The sequence below is a fragment of the Eleutherodactylus coqui genome, chromosome 12, assembly GCF_035609145.1.
Source record: "Eleutherodactylus coqui strain aEleCoq1 chromosome 12, aEleCoq1.hap1, whole genome shotgun sequence".
NCBI lineage: Eukaryota > Metazoa > Chordata > Amphibia > Anura > Eleutherodactylidae > Eleutherodactylus > Eleutherodactylus coqui.
Window position 1 is genome coordinate 10,205,620 of NC_089848.1, and position 17,042 is coordinate 10,222,661.

The 17,042-nt window shown below is 48.5% G+C and overlaps 2 protein-coding genes across 2 annotated transcripts in view; one reads left to right on the plus strand and one right to left on the minus strand.

The window, feature by feature from the left end:
- The window catches only part of PSMA2 (proteasome 20S subunit alpha 2), a 28,985-nt gene extending 24,376 nt beyond the window's left edge, over positions 1-4,609 (minus strand). Inside the window, exon 1 of the mRNA XM_066584492.1 lies at positions 4,524-4,609. Within this exon, the coding sequence (XP_066440589.1) occupies positions 4,524-4,564 (41 nt within the window). The 5' untranslated portion in view covers positions 4,565-4,609. The remainder of the gene's footprint in view (positions 1-4,523) is intronic.
- Positions 4,610-4,899: 290 nt separating this feature from the next.
- Positions 4,900-16,809, plus strand: MRPL32 (mitochondrial ribosomal protein L32). The gene is made up of 3 exons (XM_066584946.1): positions 4,900-5,059; positions 14,352-14,518; positions 16,407-16,809. Exons 1-3 carry the CDS (start codon positions 4,906-4,908, stop codon positions 16,656-16,658), a joined length of 573 nt encoding a protein of 190 aa, XP_066441043.1. The 5' UTR covers positions 4,900-4,905; the 3' UTR covers positions 16,659-16,809.
- The last annotated feature ends 233 nt before the right edge of the window (positions 16,810-17,042 follow it).

Below are 17,042 nucleotides of genomic sequence, written 5' to 3' on the forward strand. Positions count from 1 at the left end.
AGGGGAGCGTGGAGACTGCAGGCAGCGACCCATGAAGAGAGACCCTCCCCACATCCCTGTTACAAAAGAAGCGCAGTACCTAACAGATAGTGGATTGTAGAGGGTCTGGAAGGGAGACCCCTAGTGGCAGCCACTTTAAACTTCATTTTCAGTGGTAATACATTCTTAATAGAAGTATATAACAAGAATGTAAAGTGTAAAGAGATGTAACAATTACTGAAGTTTCATCATTACAGCATTTTTGCTTTAACCCCTTAGTGACCACCCACAGGCGGTTTCACATCCTGGGTGTTTGGGCTTTAACCCCCAGGGCCGTAACACGCCGGCCCTGTAGACTAAAGCCACAAGGTCTGTGTGTGACAGCTCCAATGGATAATGGCGATTGCATAAAAGTTACAAAAAAAAAAAAACACTTAAGAAAGTTAAAGTTTCATCTCCCCTCACAGATTTGATTTATGAGGGGAGCTGAAACTACTTACCTCTGTCCTCCGTGATGTCCCGTGGCATTCTGGTCCTGCAAGGACTTAATGCGTCTTCTGCGCATGCGCAGAAGGCCTGAGCCCAAGAAATTTAAAATCTTCCTGCTCCTGGCTACCAAAAAGCCTAGAGGAGTGACCGGAGACGTAGTTGAGTGCAGTACACTTTTTTTGTTTTATGCAGCTGTGCACAGCGCCACGGCCGGGTTTATACCTGGAATTCGCTGCGGGCCTCCTCAAGCGGATTCCACATCCGGCCGTGTGAGCCCGGCGTTATTCAGACCGCTACCTATAATACGTAATTTACAAGAAGCCCCGGGAACGCTCTCTCCTCCCTGCAGTCCCAGGGGCAGCTTGTTGAGCGCCTTCCTTGTGAGACCTCAGCAAGCTTACGAAGCCTCACAGAGCGAAACTTTTTACACCCCTTCCCTGCTGCTGAGGTCAAGAAATACCCCCAAAAAAGCATGGGAGAAGGAGGGATACCTGGTATTATTGCCCCATGTGCCTATCCCAACCAGCCTCCGTAATTAACCGTCTTCGGACATACCACACAGTTTACATTATTACTTCTATCTAAGATTTGGCGAATACCAAAAAGGTCATGCAGGAAAAACGGGGGTGGGGAATTCCTTTCAGGGAGTCAAGTTTTTTTTTTAATGTTTTTGCTAGAAAAAGCAGCTTTGAAGCTCAAAATTCGTGGGAAAAAATGTTGCATTTTTTGCCGCACTTTTCACATGGTGCGATCGGCAGTGTGCAGGAGCCCTGGAGTCAAGATTCTGGTCTGAAAGCCGTCGGCTGCCACTTTCGGTTTGGCCCCTGTTGTACATACGGACATATTAGGGCGACGATGGGTATGTTTCTGAACACAGGACAAACAGGGGGATCCATTTTGGGGTGTAAATCCTCATTTTCATGTGCACTATAGAAAAAAATATATATGTCTTTAAAATATGAGGTTTTTTTTCTCGTCTAAATTGCATTAATTACTTAAAAGAACCTTCGGAGTCAAAATACTCCTGGCCTCCTCAGTGAATACATTAAGGGGTGTAGTTCTTAAAATAGGCTCATTTGTAGGGGTAGCTATCATTCTGACACCTATGAGCCTTTGGAATCTTGGCTTGGGACAGGAAAACAAAGTGTTACTAAGAGAGTTAAATTTGTACGTCTCCTAAATGGTTAAAAAAAAAACTCTAAAGTTTTTCCAATGTGCGTCCAGAATAAAGTAAACAGATGGAAATACATATCTTTGCAAATATTTGACATTACAATTGAAAATGTGAAAAATGAACATTTTTGAAACTTCCCAATTTGACAATTTTTAATAAATATAAAACAAATTCTGCGGGTCTATTTTTACAACCTAAATGAAGTAAAATATGTGGTGAAAAAAAACAATGTCAGAATCACTTGGATATACAAAGCCTTTACGGAGTTATGCTACGTTGAGTGACACGTCAGCGTTCCAAAATTTGGCCTGGTCATTAAGGCGTAAATGGGCTTGGTCACTAAGGGGTTAAGACATTATGCAGATAACACGGAGATTACAAGATCACTGCTAGCTGCAGCGACTCCCTGCTGTGGAGTGAAAGTGAAAGCTGTAAGGGCGTCCTGTGTTCGGAAAATTGCAGAATCATTCTGCTCCGGCGAAGACTCTGCACATCTATTCGGAGCCCCGGGTGTAACATCCCGGATGGAGCAGCAGAGCCCGCTGCCGCCATTGGTCTGACAGAAGCCAAACAGACGCCATTAGTCACGCGGCGCAGTTCGGGTCCGGCGCACCCAGGTTGTTCAGGTCCTAGGACAGGGCTGGAGCGAGTGCCGCACTAATCGCAGTACAATGCAGCCACCCAGTTTAAAAAAATGTAATCCCTTAGTGACGGACAACATACCTGTGTACTGACCTCACTAATGGGCTTTAATCCTGCACATCTTTTTAACCCTTTCCAAAGCCGATCCCACCCGCACGCTCCCGGCTTTGTTAATTCCTTCGAATTACTCCACAGAAACACAACGATGACGTCATCACCACTTTAGTGATTTTTTGAGAATTAAATGTGATGTATATTATATTCTATATTTCCCTTTACAGAAGAGACCCCCCCCCACCCCCTCGACAGCAGACCCCCCCCCCCCCTCTCACAGCAGACCCCCCCCCCCCCCCCTGCGCAGCGTTAGACACGCATCAGACCTCGCCCCATATAGAAGCTATGCAGGGAAAGCCCAAAGTGAGACAAGGTCCGGCATTGGAAGGGTTAAGGCAGTGGCTTGGCCGACTACTGACAGCCAGGAATGGAGAAACCTCAGATCCTGGCAGTTTAACCCCTCACGTGCCACAATAGCAACTGCGGCATGTAAGCCGATAACAGGGGAGGGGTTCCTTCAGTCACCTATTGAGACCCCCCAATGTGACTGAGGTGACAGAGGCCTCTGTGCCCGCCATGTCACTGCCTATTAGACAGGGCTCTGAGGCCAGAGATGTTTTTTCTGGAAAAGTTGTAGTTTTCATCGGCACCAGTCGGGGGCGCACAGATGGGTTTTATTGGGGAAGTAAACACAAGTAATCACTTTTACAGCATTTACTGCGTGCGATAAATAAAGTATCCTAATTGTCGGTCGTGTAACCACGGTAACGGCCGGATGTGATGCTTTTTTAAGTTTTTAATATTCCATCCATTAAAAAAGGTTTGTTTGGGGGGGGGGGGGTCTTTAAACTTTGTTAACGCCATTTTCTATTAGTCCCTAAAGCTGTGGTTGTTCGTCCGCTATCATAGTACACTGCAGTACTTACACCGCATTCTCCTACGCCAATGACAGCAGCCGCCTATTAGGCCCCTCCTACAAGTGATTTGCGGTGTTTTTGCGCAGCGACAGTGCAGACCAGCACGCTGATGTCACCCCTCCCCCCGGCGGCGCAGCGACCTGCATGAACAATGCAGTAAGACACAATGCGGGCGCTGCACCGTGTTTTTACTCCGCCTTTAACGCACCCAGTTCACTTCCGTGGGTGATGCGGCACATTTGTTTTACACACAACTCAGACAGAACACGCGGCGCCCAATCTAGGGGGCGCTAAACGTGCAGCGCTGAAGACGCTCATCTGCACTAAGTGAATGGCAGCGTCACGCTGCGGATGAGAACGGCGCCGAAGACGGACGTAAATCCTGGCAAAATAAAAACATGCCTGTGTGAGCAGCCTTAGGCCGCCAGCAGACGAGCGGGTCGGATCCGGCGGCGAGAATTCTCGCCGCGGGACCCGACCCCAGAGCCTGCAGAGACGAGCGCGTACTCACCCGCGCCCGGCGGCCCCGGCTCTTTCGTGTGCCGGCTGCCGGGTGAGTGACGTATCTGTGCGAGGCTCTGCGAGCCCCGCACAGAAATAGAACATGCCGCGGTTTGTTTGCTGCGCGAGATTTCGCACGGCCAAACCGCGGCCGTCTGCATAGGAGTGCGTATTGTAATGCACTCCTATGCAGGCTTTGGGCGGCGGAAACCCCGCCGCGGGATTTCCGCCCGTGTGCAGGCGGCCTTAAACGCCACAGGAGGCGGGGCCTGATGGGCGGAGTCACAGGGCAGACATGGAGGCCTTTGTCAGGCTTCCAACTGTCATGGAGACTCAGTGGTCCCTTGTGTTCACATTATGGGGTCCTGACGCATCCCCTCACCCATCACCTGCTGTGGCCTGTAAGGGGTTAACCAGGTAGTTCGCACAGGAGTCCGGCTGTCAGCACTCCCCGCATTAGTAAGCGCTATTATTAATGGATGCTACTACCCGCAGGTATCAGCCATTCCCAGAGGACTGCAGCAGGTGACATCACTAATGCTTGCGGCATTGTCCTCCTCCTCCCGGCCGCACACCATCCGCTCCCACGCCGGCACTGAGAGGCCGGTACACCGCAGGGTGACTCTGCAAAGTGCAGGCGGAGGGAGCAGCCGGATGGCTGCGGGGCTGACAGACAGCCGGGGCCGAGGAGAGCGATGCAGGGGACCGGCCTCTCCGCCGAGGAGCCCCCACACAGCAGCCCGGCCGTCCCGCCGCCGCACACTCACCTGAAAGTGGTCAGAGAGAAACTATAACCGCGCTCCGCCATCTTCACTCCGCTCTATGTGAGCAGCACGCTGAGCGTCATCGCGTCATAACGTCACACGCCGCCCACCTGCCCCGCTGCATGATGGGAAGTGTAGTTCTTATCCACAGCGCCGGTCATGCTCCCAATTACTGGATCATGTTTTACACGTCATTCTCATTAAAGAATTGTCATTACATATACTGGATAGCAGTAGAAGACACAAACAGTCATTACTTACTGCTATAAATCTATCGCCGCGTGGTACGGAGCACGCATGCGCAGTCTAGTGTCATGCAGGAAAGCGCTGGCTGGCCGCTGCAGCCATATTTTGGTTGGCGAGCTCACGTGTGGCTACAGCGCGCATGCGCAGAATATCGGGTGACAGAGCGGAGGTTACGGAAAAGATGGCGCTGTCCGTAGGAGCAGGAGGCGGACTGCTTAACGTGCTGCTGAGGTGTTGTGTGCGGGCAGAAGAGAGTGTCCTCCGGGCCCTGGGAGTGCAGCCCGTGTACCCGGGTGAGGCGCTAGTCACGTGTCCTCTGTAGTTCCCTCCTGTTAGCCGGTGTGTGGGGTGAATGACCCCCAGCGGTGAGGTGCAGCCCTGCCTGCCTTACGGCACCCTTATGGTACAAACCAGTGACAGTCAGCGGTAATCGTTCAGTGTAAACATAGACGAAAATTCCTTTGCTTTGCTGTTCATTTCCTGCAGACATAATAACCCCGTCGGCGCGTCCGGTAATCGTACGGTTTATTTACCGCCGTTCTCACTTATCCCGCGTATGATTTAGCGTGCCGACTATTAATCTGTCTGTATAAACAGCCGCAGGAGAGACCGCCGGCGCCGTCCATTCGCTCACACGATAACAACCCTTAGTGACGGTCTGCTGCCCTCAGGGAGGCGGGAGCTGTGAACGCGCGCGAAGCCACCGCCGAAGACTCCTCGGCTGCCATGTTGTCTCCCAGCTGCAGCACGCAGCTGTTTCCTACTCTTTCTGCAACCTCCAGGTTCCTCGCCATTAGTGATTACCACCAAGTCTGGCGCTGCGTCCCAGGATCTACCCCCCCCCCTGCCGTTGTAACTATACAGCGTGGATTCCGGGGTGACTGCTGCCCGTGTGACCCGGCGGGGCGAGGACTACTTGCTAGTCGCAGTCACTTGGTATTCAGCTCACCTAAAAACCAATCCGCTATCAGCTGTGCAGACGGGCCGCCATTCATCCAGTGACCTTCCATACATGCAGATGACACGGCACAGACATGGGGGGATTAATTTCCACCTAAAAAATAACAGAACAGGATGAGCAAATAAATAAATACTTATAGTCCACTGATAAGAGATGTGAAAGTTTTATGGTCTCTGAATTAGTGTTAGGGGGTCGCCAGGCCAGAGTGTTATCTGTGCTATAGATGTCTCCTATACCAGGCCAGTGGACTATTTAAAGGGGTTGTCTCGCGAAACCAAGTGGGTCTATACACTTCTGTATGGCCATATTAATGCACTTTGTAATGTACATTGTGCATTAAATATGAGCCATACAGAAGTTATTCACTTACCTGCTCCGTTGCTAGCGTCCTCGTCTCCATGGTTCCGTCTAAATTCGCCGGCAGCTTGCTTTTTTAGACGCGCTTGCGCAGTCCGGTCTTCTCCATTCAGCACGAGCCGCTTCAGTGTGCTCCCCGCTACAGCTCTTCTGCGCATGCGCAGACGAGCTGTCACTGCTCGGGAGCGCGCTGGAGCGGCCATTCTGTACCTTCCTCTGTTAGAGGAAGGTGCAGAAACTGGAGCTGCCCAGCGGAGAAGCCCAGCCCAGCCCAGCAGCCCCGAGAAGCGTCCCAGGTAAGTGATGGGTCGGGGGGGGCTGCCGCTGCGCCGGGGGAACTAGCGCTGCGCCGGGGGGGGGGGGGGGCTGTCGCTGCGCCGGGGGGGGGCTGCCGCTGTGATGGGGGAACTAGCGCTAGGCCGGGGGGGGGGGGGCTGTCGCTGCGCCGGGGGGGCTGCCGATGTGATGGGGGAACTAGCGCTAGGCCGGGGGGGGCTGCCGATGTGATGGGGGAACTAGCGCTAGGCCGGGGGGGGCTGTCGCTGCGCCGGGGGGGCTGCCGCTGTGATGGGGGAACTAGCGCTAGGCCGGGGGGCTGTCGCTGGGGGGGGGCTGCGCCGGTTACCTTCTGCCTGGCGGTGGGTGACTGGTCGGCGGCTGCGGGGCGTCCGGTCGGCGGCTGCTTGGCGTCCGGTTGCCATGGAGACACAGCTGGCAGCGTCTCGGGAGCACGCACGTCGGGCTGCAGCGAGCGACGGGGAAAGAGCCGGCGGCCATCTTGGGGAAACTTTTATAAGTTGCTGAAACGCTGGAACGGTAAGTAGAAACCAGCTAGGAAAGTAATTTACAGGGGTAATTAGTAATGTATGTTTAATTAGGGGGACTGGGCAAAAAAAAAAATCACTGCTTCCTCGAGACATCTCCTTTAAGTATTTATTTCTGTGCTCATCCTGTTCTGGTGTGATTAATTCATAGACTGATAGAGTTGGAAGGGACCTCCAGGGTCATCGGGCCCAACCCCCTGCTCAGTGCAGGATCACTAAATCATCCCAGACAGATATTCATCCAGCCTCTGTTTGAAGACTTCCATTGCAGGAGAACTCCCCACCCCCTGTGGTAACCTGTTCCACTCATTGTTCCCCCTCACTTTCTAATATCTAATCTGTGTCTCCTCCCTTTCAGTTTCATCCCATTGCTTCTAGTCTTTCCTTGTGCAGATGAGAATAGGGCTGATCCCTCTGCAGTGTGACAGCCCTTCAGATATTTGTAGACCGCTATTAAAGGGGTTGTCTCGCGGCAGCAAGTGGGTCTATACACTTCTGTATGGCCATATTAATGCACTTTGTAATATACATCGTGCATTAAATATGAGCCATACAGAAGTTATACACTTACCTCCTCCGTTGCTAGCGTCCTCGTCGCCATGGTTCAGTCTAATTTCGGGGTGGTCTTGCTTTTTTAGACGCGCTTGCGCAGATGGGTTTTCTCCCTTCGGCTCTGCTCGGCAGCATCAGCGTTTTGGCTCCGCCCCCTTGTACGCGTCATCGCGTAGCTCCGCCCCATTACGTGTGCCGGTTCCAGCCTCCTGATTGGCTGGAATCGGCACGTGACGGGGGCAGAGCTACGCGATGATGCGTACAAGGGGGCGGAGCCAAAACGCTGATGCTGCCGCGCAGAGGCGAAGGGAGAAAACCCATCTGCGCAAGCGCGTCTAAAAAAGCAAGACCACCCTGAAATTAGACTGAACCATGGCGACGAGGACGCTAGCAACGGAGGAGGTAAGTGTATAACTTCTGTATGGCTCATATTTAATGCACGATGTACATTACAAAGTGCATTAATATGGCCATACAGAAGTGTATAACCCCACTTGATTTCGCGAGACAACCCCTTTAAGTCTCCTCTCAGCCTTCTTTTTTGCAACCTAAATATTCCCAGATCCTTTAACCGTTTCTCATAGGACATGATTTGCAGACCGCTCACTATTTTGGTAACTCTTCTCTGAACTTGCTCCAGTTTGTCTGTCTTTTTTAAAGTGGGGTGCCCAGAACTGGACCCAGTATTCCAGATGAGGTCTGACTAAGGAGAGTAGAGGGGGATAATTACCTCACGTGATCTAGACTCAATGCTTCTCTTAATACATCACAGATTTGTGTTTGCCTTTTTGGCTGCTGCATCACATTGTTGACTCATGTTCAGTCTATGATCTATTAGTATACCCAAGTCTTTTTCACATTTTTAGCCTAATTCTTCCTATTCTGTATGTGCTTTTTTCATTTTTCTTGCATTTCTCCTTGTTAAATACCATTCTGTTAGTTGCTGCCCACTATTTAAGCTTTTCTAGATTTTTTTGAATACTCTCTCTCTTCCCTAGTGTTAGCTATCCCTCCTAGCTTTGGGTCATCAGAATAATTTGATCAGTTTCCCATCAATTCCCTCCTCCAGATCATTTATAAAAGTGTTGAACAACACTGGGCCGAGGACAGAGCCTATGTTCCTTATTATTCCTGTAGATGAACTTACACCACCTCAAGTGTATTAACGAACGAAAAGGAAATGTCACACGAGATGCAGGGGAATAGAACGAGCCCCCGCCAAATATTGCATAGCTAACACAGGAGGAAGTACAGAGTCGGTTAAAGAGGATTAAAAATCGATAAATCACTGTACCCAGATGGAATACACCCAAGGGTTCTAAGGGAACTAAGTGATGTGGTAGCTAGACTGCTATTTCTTATATTTTATGGACATTATCAAAACCGGGGTTGTACCATTTCATTGGCGCATTGCCAATGTGGTTCCAATTTACAAAAAGGGGTCCAAAAGAGAGCCTGGTAACTACAGGCCGGTAAGTCTCACTTCAATAACTGGAAAAACATTCGAGGAGTTTCTGAGAGACGCCATCCTGGAATACCTCAAGGAGAAAAACGGAATAACTCCTCACCAGCATGGGTTCATGAGGGGTCGATCATGTCAGAGAAATCTGATCAGCTTCTAAAATGAATTAAGCTGTAGGCTGGACCCGGGAGAGTCTATTGATCACATATATCTGGATTTCTCTAAAGCAGTTGACACTGTGCCGAATAATAGGCATAATAGGTTGATATATAAAATGAGACATTTCGGACTGGGTGAAAATGTGTGTATTTGGGTAAAGAACTGGCTCATAGAAAGAAAGCAGAGGGTGATAATAAATGGTTTGTATTCTGATTGGGCCTCTGTTGCTAGTGGGGGCCACAGGGCTCAGTACTAGACCCCATTCTATCCAATATATTTACCAGCGACCTGATAGAGGGACTACACAGTAAAATATCAATATTTGCAGATGATACAAAATTATATAAGACAATTAATACAATGGAGGACAATGTGCGGCTACAAAAGGACAGAGATAAGCTGGGGGCTTGGGGAGAAGAATGGCAAATGAAGTTCAATGTTGATAAATGTTAGTTTATACAAATAGGCAGGAGAAACGGATGTCACCAATATACACTAAATGGGGTACTGCTAGGGGAAAGTAATATGGAAAAAGACCTGAGGGGTACTAGTTGATTGTAGATTTAACTGGAGCAACCAATGCCAGTCAGCTGCTGCAAAAGCAAATAAAGTCTTGGGATGCATTAAAAGAGGTATAGGGGCGAAGGATGAGAACATTATCCTCCCACTATATAAGGCACTTGTCAGGCCTCACATGGAATACTGCGTACAATTCTGGACACCGGTGCTCAGGAAAGATGTCTCAGTGCTTGAGGGGGTTCAAAGGGCAACTAAACTAATACATGGAATGACGGGACTGGAATACCCAGAGAGGCTATCCAAATTGGGATTATTCACCCTGGAAAAAAGACGGCTAAGAGGTGATCAAATAACCATGTATAAGTACATGAGGGGACAATACAGGAGTCTCTCCCATGATCTGTTTACACCCAGGACCGCGACGGTAACAAGAGGACATCCGCTACGATTAGAGGAAAGTAGGTTTCATCACCAACATAGAAGGGGATTCTTTACTGTAAGAGCAGTGAGACTGAGGAACTCTCTGCCGGAGGAAGTGGTGATGGCAAAATCCATAGAGGAGTTTAAAAGGGGACTTGATGTCTTTCTAGAGCAGAGTGATATTACAGGATATAGATTTTAGGTGACCAGCGGGTTGTTGATCCGGGTCTTACAGACAGGTAGGAACTATTACAGGCTGAACTAGATGGATGTTGTCTTCATTCGGCCTAACATACTATGTTACTACGTCTATATGTTCCTTATTACCCCTGTAGTCGGACTTACAGCACCTCTATATGTTCCTTATTACCCCTGTAGTCGGACTTACACTACCTCTATATGTTCCTTATGACCCCTGTAGTCGGACTTACAGCACCTCTATATGTTCCTTATGACCCCTGTAGTCGGACTTACACCACCTCTATATGTTCCTTATTACCCCTGTAGTCGGACTTACACCACCTCTATATGTTCCTTATGACCCCTGTAGTCGGACTTACACCACCTCTATATGTTCCTTATGACCCCTGTAGTCGGACTTACACCACCTCTATATGTTCCTTATGACCCCTGTAGTCGGACTTACACCACCTCTATATGTTCCTTATTACCCCTGTAGTCGGACTTACACCACCTCTATATGTTCCTTATTACCCCTGTAGTCGGACTTACACCACCTCTATATGTTCCTTATTACCCCTGTAGTCGGACTTACACCACCTCTATATGTTCCTTATTACCCCTGTAGTCGAACTTACACCACCTCTATATGTTCCTTATTACCCCTGTAGTCGGACTTACACCACCTCTATATGTTCCTTATTACCCCTGTAGTCGGACTTACAGCACCTCTATATGTTCCTTATTACCCCTGTAGTCGGACTTACACCACCTCTATATGTTTCTTATGACCCCTGTAGTCGGACTTACAGCACCTCTATATGTGCCTTATGACCCTTGTAGTCGGGCTTACACCACCTCTATATGTTCCTTATGACCCCTGTAGTCGGGCTTACACCACCTCTATATGTTCCTTATGACCCCTGTAGTCGGGCTTACACCACCTCTATATGTTCCTTATGACCCCTGTAGTCGGACTTACACCACCTCTATATGTTCCTTATTACCCCTGTAGTCGGACTTACACCACCTCTATATGTTCCTTATTACCCCTGTAGTCGAACTTACACCACCTCTATATGTTCCTTATTACCCCTGTAGTCGGACTTACACCACCTCTATATGTTCCTTATTACCCCTGTAGTCGGACTTACAGCACCTCTATATGTTCCTTATTACCCCTGTAGTCGGACTTACACCACCTCTATATGTTTCTTATGACCCCTGTAGTCGGACTTACAGCACCTCTATATGTGCCTTATGACCCTTGTAGTCGGGCTTACACCACCTCTATATGTTCCTTATTACCCCTGTAGTCGGGCTTACACCACCTCTATATGTTCCTTATGACCCCTGTAGTCGGGCTTACACCACCTCTATATGTTCCTTATGACCCCTGTAGTCGGACTTACACCACCTCTATATGTTCCTTATTACCCCTGTAGTCGGACTTACACCACCTCTATATGTTCCTTATGACCCCTGTAGTCGGACTTACACCACCTCTATATGTTCCTTATGACCCCTGTAGTCGGACTTACACCACCTCTATATGTTCCTTATGACCCCTGTAGTCGGACTTACACCACCTCTATATGTTCCTTATTACCCCTGTAGTCGGACTTACACCACCTCTATATGTTCCTTATGACCCCTGTAGTCGGACTTACACCACCTCTATATGTTCCTTATTACCCCTGTAGCCGGACTTACACCACCTCTATATGTTCCTTATTACCCCTGTAGCCGGACTTACACCACCTCTATATGTTCCTTATTACCCCTGTAGTCGGACTTACACCACCTCTATATGTTCCTTATGACCCCTGTAGTCGGACTTACACCACCTCTATATGTTCCTTATGACCCCTGTAGTCGGACTTACACCACCTCTATATGTTCCTTATTACCCCTGTAGTCGGACTTACACCACCTCTATATGTTCCTTATTACCCCTGTAGTCGGACTTACACCACCTCTATATGTTCCTTATTACCCCTGTAGTCGGACTTACACCACCTCTATATGTTCCTTATTACCCCTGTAGTCGGACTTACACCACCTCTATATGTTCCTTATTACCCCTGTAGTCGGACTTACACCACCTCTATATGTTCCTTATTACCCCTGTAGTCGGACTTACACCACCTCTATATGTTCCTTATGACCCCTGTAGTCGGACTTACACCACCTCTATATGTTCCTTATGACCCCTGTAGTCGGACTTACACCACCTCTATATGTTCCTTATGACCCCTGTAGTCGGACTTACAGCACCTCTATATGTTCCTTATTACCCCTGTAGTCGGACTTACACCACCTCTATATGTTCCTTATTACCCCTGTAGTCGGACTTACACCACCTCTATATGTTCCTTATTACCCCTGTAGTCGGACTTACACCACCTCTATATGTTCCTTATTACCCCTGTAGTCGAACTTACACCACCTCTATATGTTCCTTATTACCCCTGTAGTCGGACTTACACCACCTCTATATGTTCCTTATTACCCCTGTAGTCGGACTTACAGCACCTCTATATGTTCCTTATTACCCCTGTAGTCGGACTTACACCACCTCTATATGTTTCTTATGACCCCTGTAGTCGGACTTACAGCACCTCTATATGTGCCTTATGACCCTTGTAGTCGGGCTTACACCACCTCTATATGTTCCTTATGACCCCTGTAGTCGGGCTTACACCACCTCTATATGTTCCTTATGACCCCTGTAGTCGGGCTTACACCACCTCTATATGTTCCTTATGACCCCTGTAGTCGGACTTACACCACCTCTATATGTTCCTTATTACCCCTGTAGTCGGACTTACACCACCTCTATATGTTCCTTATTACCCCTGTAGTCGAACTTACACCACCTCTATATGTTCCTTATTACCCCTGTAGTCGGACTTACACCACCTCTATATGTTCCTTATTACCCCTGTAGTCGGACTTACAGCACCTCTATATGTTCCTTATTACCCCTGTAGTCGGACTTACACCACCTCTATATGTTTCTTATGACCCCTGTAGTCGGACTTACAGCACCTCTATATGTGCCTTATGACCCTTGTAGTCGGGCTTACACCACCTCTATATGTTCCTTATTACCCCTGTAGTCGGGCTTACACCACCTCTATATGTTCCTTATGACCCCTGTAGTCGGGCTTACACCACCTCTATATGTTCCTTATGACCCCTGTAGTCGGACTTACACCACCTCTATATGTTCCTTATTACCCCTGTAGTCGGACTTACACCACCTCTATATGTTCCTTATGACCCCTGTAGTCGGACTTACACCACCTCTATATGTTCCTTATGACCCCTGTAGTCGGACTTACACCACCTCTATATGTTCCTTATGACCCCTGTAGTCGGACTTACACCACCTCTATATGTTCCTTATTACCCCTGTAGTCGGACTTACACCACCTCTATATGTTCCTTATGACCCCTGTAGTCGGACTTACACCACCTCTATATGTTCCTTATTACCCCTGTAGCCGGACTTACACCACCTCTATATGTTCCTTATTACCCCTGTAGCCGGACTTACACCACCTCTATATGTTCCTTATTACCCCTGTAGTCGGACTTACACCACCTCTATATGTTCCTTATGACCCCTGTAGTCGGACTTACACCACCTCTATATGTTCCTTATGACCCCTGTAGTCGGACTTACACCACCTCTATATGTTCCTTATTACCCCTGTAGTCGGACTTACACCACCTCTATATGTTCCTTATTACCCCTGTAGTCGGACTTACACCACCTCTATATGTTCCTTATTACCCCTGTAGTCGGACTTACACCACCTCTATATGTTCCTTATTACCCCTGTAGTCGGACTTACACCACCTCTATATGTTCCTTATTACCCCTGTAGTCGGACTTACACCACCTCTATATGTTCCTTATTACCCCTGTAGTCGGACTTACACCACCTCTATATGTTCCTTATGACCCCTGTAGTCGGACTTACACCACCTCTATATGTTCCTTATGACCCCTGTAGTCGGACTTACACCACCTCTATATGTTCCTTATGACCCCTGTAGTCGGACTTACAGCACCTCTATATGTTCCTTATTACCCCTGTAGTCGGACTTACACCACCTCTATATGTTCTCCTCTGCTGCAGCTCTGGCTGTCCCAGCTCCGCTGTCCTGCCCGTCAGATGACGCCGCCACTGATACTGCGCCTAGCTTTCTGGATGGCATCTTGTGGATGGCGGTTCCTAAATCCAGAAGAACCATAGAAGTAAATCGCTGCCGAAGAAGAAATCCTCAGAAACTTCTGAAAGAGAAGGTATTGTGAAGCGTTAGGTTTTTGCACACCATTTCACAGCAGAAGATCCACAGTATCTGTAAACATACCCTGAAGGCAGCCATTGTGTTTGCATTCTTTGGCTGGGGAGGGAAGCTTTCCAACATACCCATAGACCCCACCACCACCACCTCGCCCCCATTCACCCATAAGAAGCAAACATCGTGTCACTTTGACTTCTGTCTTGCCGGTATACATCAGTAAAGCCTTTTATGGTATTACATACATTACATCCTGAAAAAAACATATAACTACCATAGGGTTACATTTTATTTCCGAACCTGTGGATGACGTATGCCGCTGTGTGCCTATAGAGCGCTATACAGTACGATGAACGTGAAGGTGGGATCAGGCGCGCGGAGCAGAGGACCGGAGAGCTGGGATACGTGAAGAATACTTTATGGACTGCGACGTACTTCCGTGTCATACCGGAAGAGCCATCACACTGTTCACACACATACAGGGGTTTAAAACTGGCAGGAAAGGAGGCAATTACATCAGTAGGCCATGTGATGACAGTCACATGACCAAAAACCATTAAAAAAACTACATTTACACACTAACAATCATAGACACATCAGTAAGATGTAAAATGTCCCAACAGCTGTAACTAATAAACATGATAAGGATGGAACGGAGCTGAGAATAATTATTAAAAGGAACACAAGCTTAAAGGGGTTGTCCCGCGCCGAAACGGGTTTTTTTTCAAAACCCCCCCCCCCCCCCCGTTCGGCGCGAGACAACCCCGATGCAGGGGTTAAAAAAGAACACCGGACAGCGCTTATCTGAATCCCCGCGCTCCGGTGACTTCTTACTTACCGGCTGAAGATGGCCGCCGGGATCTTCTACCTCGGTGGACCGCAGGGCTTCTGTGCGGTCCATTGCCGATTCCAGCCTCCTGATTGGCTGGAATCGGCACGTGACAGGGTGGAGCTACACGGAGTCTCTCTCCGGCACGAGCGGCCCCATTGAGAAAAGAAGAAGACCCGGACTGCGCAAGCGCGGCTAATTTGGAGCTTAGGCGCTGAAGATTAGACGGCACCATGGAGACGAGGACGCTAGCAACGGAGCAGGTAAGTGAAAAACTTCTGTATGGCTCATAATTAATGCACAATGTACATTACAAAGTGCATTAATATGGCCATACAGAAGTGTATAGACCCACTTGCTTTCGCGGGACAACCCCTTTAATAAGAATGGACCACTTATATAACATTCTATCAATTGTTTAATTACCACTAGAAGAATGTTTTAGTACATATAAGTAAGGAGAGGAAGAAGAAAAAGGGAGAATAAAAACAAAGAAGGGCAGAACAATAAGCCCTACTGCAGTTAGTAATATCCACGAATGCTGATAATATGGAGCCACGTACTATATAATCATTCAATAAGTAGATGTCAATGAAAAAACAATATATTAACAGGTGATGGGAAAAATTAGATGAAGGCTGCCTGTCCCCGGGCGTCTTTGCATTGCGTTCCCCGTGGCGATAATCTGTCCGCAGTGCATGCTGTACATAGCGTTGCTATGGAAAACGCAGCCCCCCCCCCCCCCCCCCGTTCACGAGCGGAGAATCATAGCTGTTCTCCGCTTGCAGCTGGCAAATCGCAGCATGCTGTGAATTGCTGTGATTCTCCGCGGTGAGCCTATCTGTCAGAGATCTGTCTGCCGGCTCCTGCTCCCCGGCGGCAGCTCCCACGGTGGAGATCTGCTGCAGGATACCGCAACGCCCGTGGACAGACAGCCTCATAGAAAATGCATGTATTATTATTATTTCAATAACTGTATATCAATTCAAAAATTTGGAATTTGTTTCCCCCCCTCTACCTCTGCTCGGATAGAAACCCTTTTCCCTTTAAATTGTTTCAGAAAAACATTGATGTGTGCCCAGAATGTGGCCACCTGAAGCTGAAGCACGTCCTATGTGGGTTCTGCTATGCCAAGGTTCGCCATGAAACGCATCTCATCAGGAAAGAAATACAAGCCATGGAAGGAGGGCCGTTTAGAGCCCCCGTCGTGGAATCGGTTGTTCTCTATGAGGGGGAGAAGCCGCGTCCTGACGACGATGGGAAGAGGATTATTGAGCAAAAACGGAAGCGTCCGTCGTGGTTCTCCTACTGAAGCGGTGCTCTGCTGCATCCTCAATGTCTCCACAGTGAACATGACCATTCAGTTAGGTTTGGTTACTTCGGGGCGGTTCAGTCTGCCTTTTGTGGTAACGTTGGGTCTTTGATGCTACATGTAATAAAACTACACAGTAACCGTTTTGTAACTCTGTCGTTGGGTGACTTTATTTAATGTGAAGGTCTTTTGCAGAAAGGTTATTGAATAGAGTATTGGCTGCAATGACAAAAGATCGGTCCCCTGCCTTAAAGGGGTTGTCTCGCGGCAAGCATCAAGATTTTACCTTACCCCATTCCCCCTGTCACCCCCCTGGCATAAAATAGCAAATAAAAGCGGTTTTTAAACCGCTTGCTACTCACCGATCCGACGAAATAAGGAGTT

Bases quoted from the DNA above. Each gene is read 5' to 3' on its own strand.
- MRPL32 (XM_066584946.1), top strand. From the start codon at position 4,906: ATGCGCAGAATATCGGGTGACAGAGCGGAGGTTACGGAAAAGATGGCG. The intron at 5,060-14,351 runs GTGAGGCGCTAG...CCTCTGCTGCAG, and splicing joins AGTGCAGCCCGTGTACCCGG to CTCTGGCTGTCCCAGCTCCG. The intron at 14,519-16,406 runs GTATTGTGAAGC...AAATTGTTTCAG, and splicing joins AGAAACTTCTGAAAGAGAAG to AAAAACATTGATGTGTGCCC.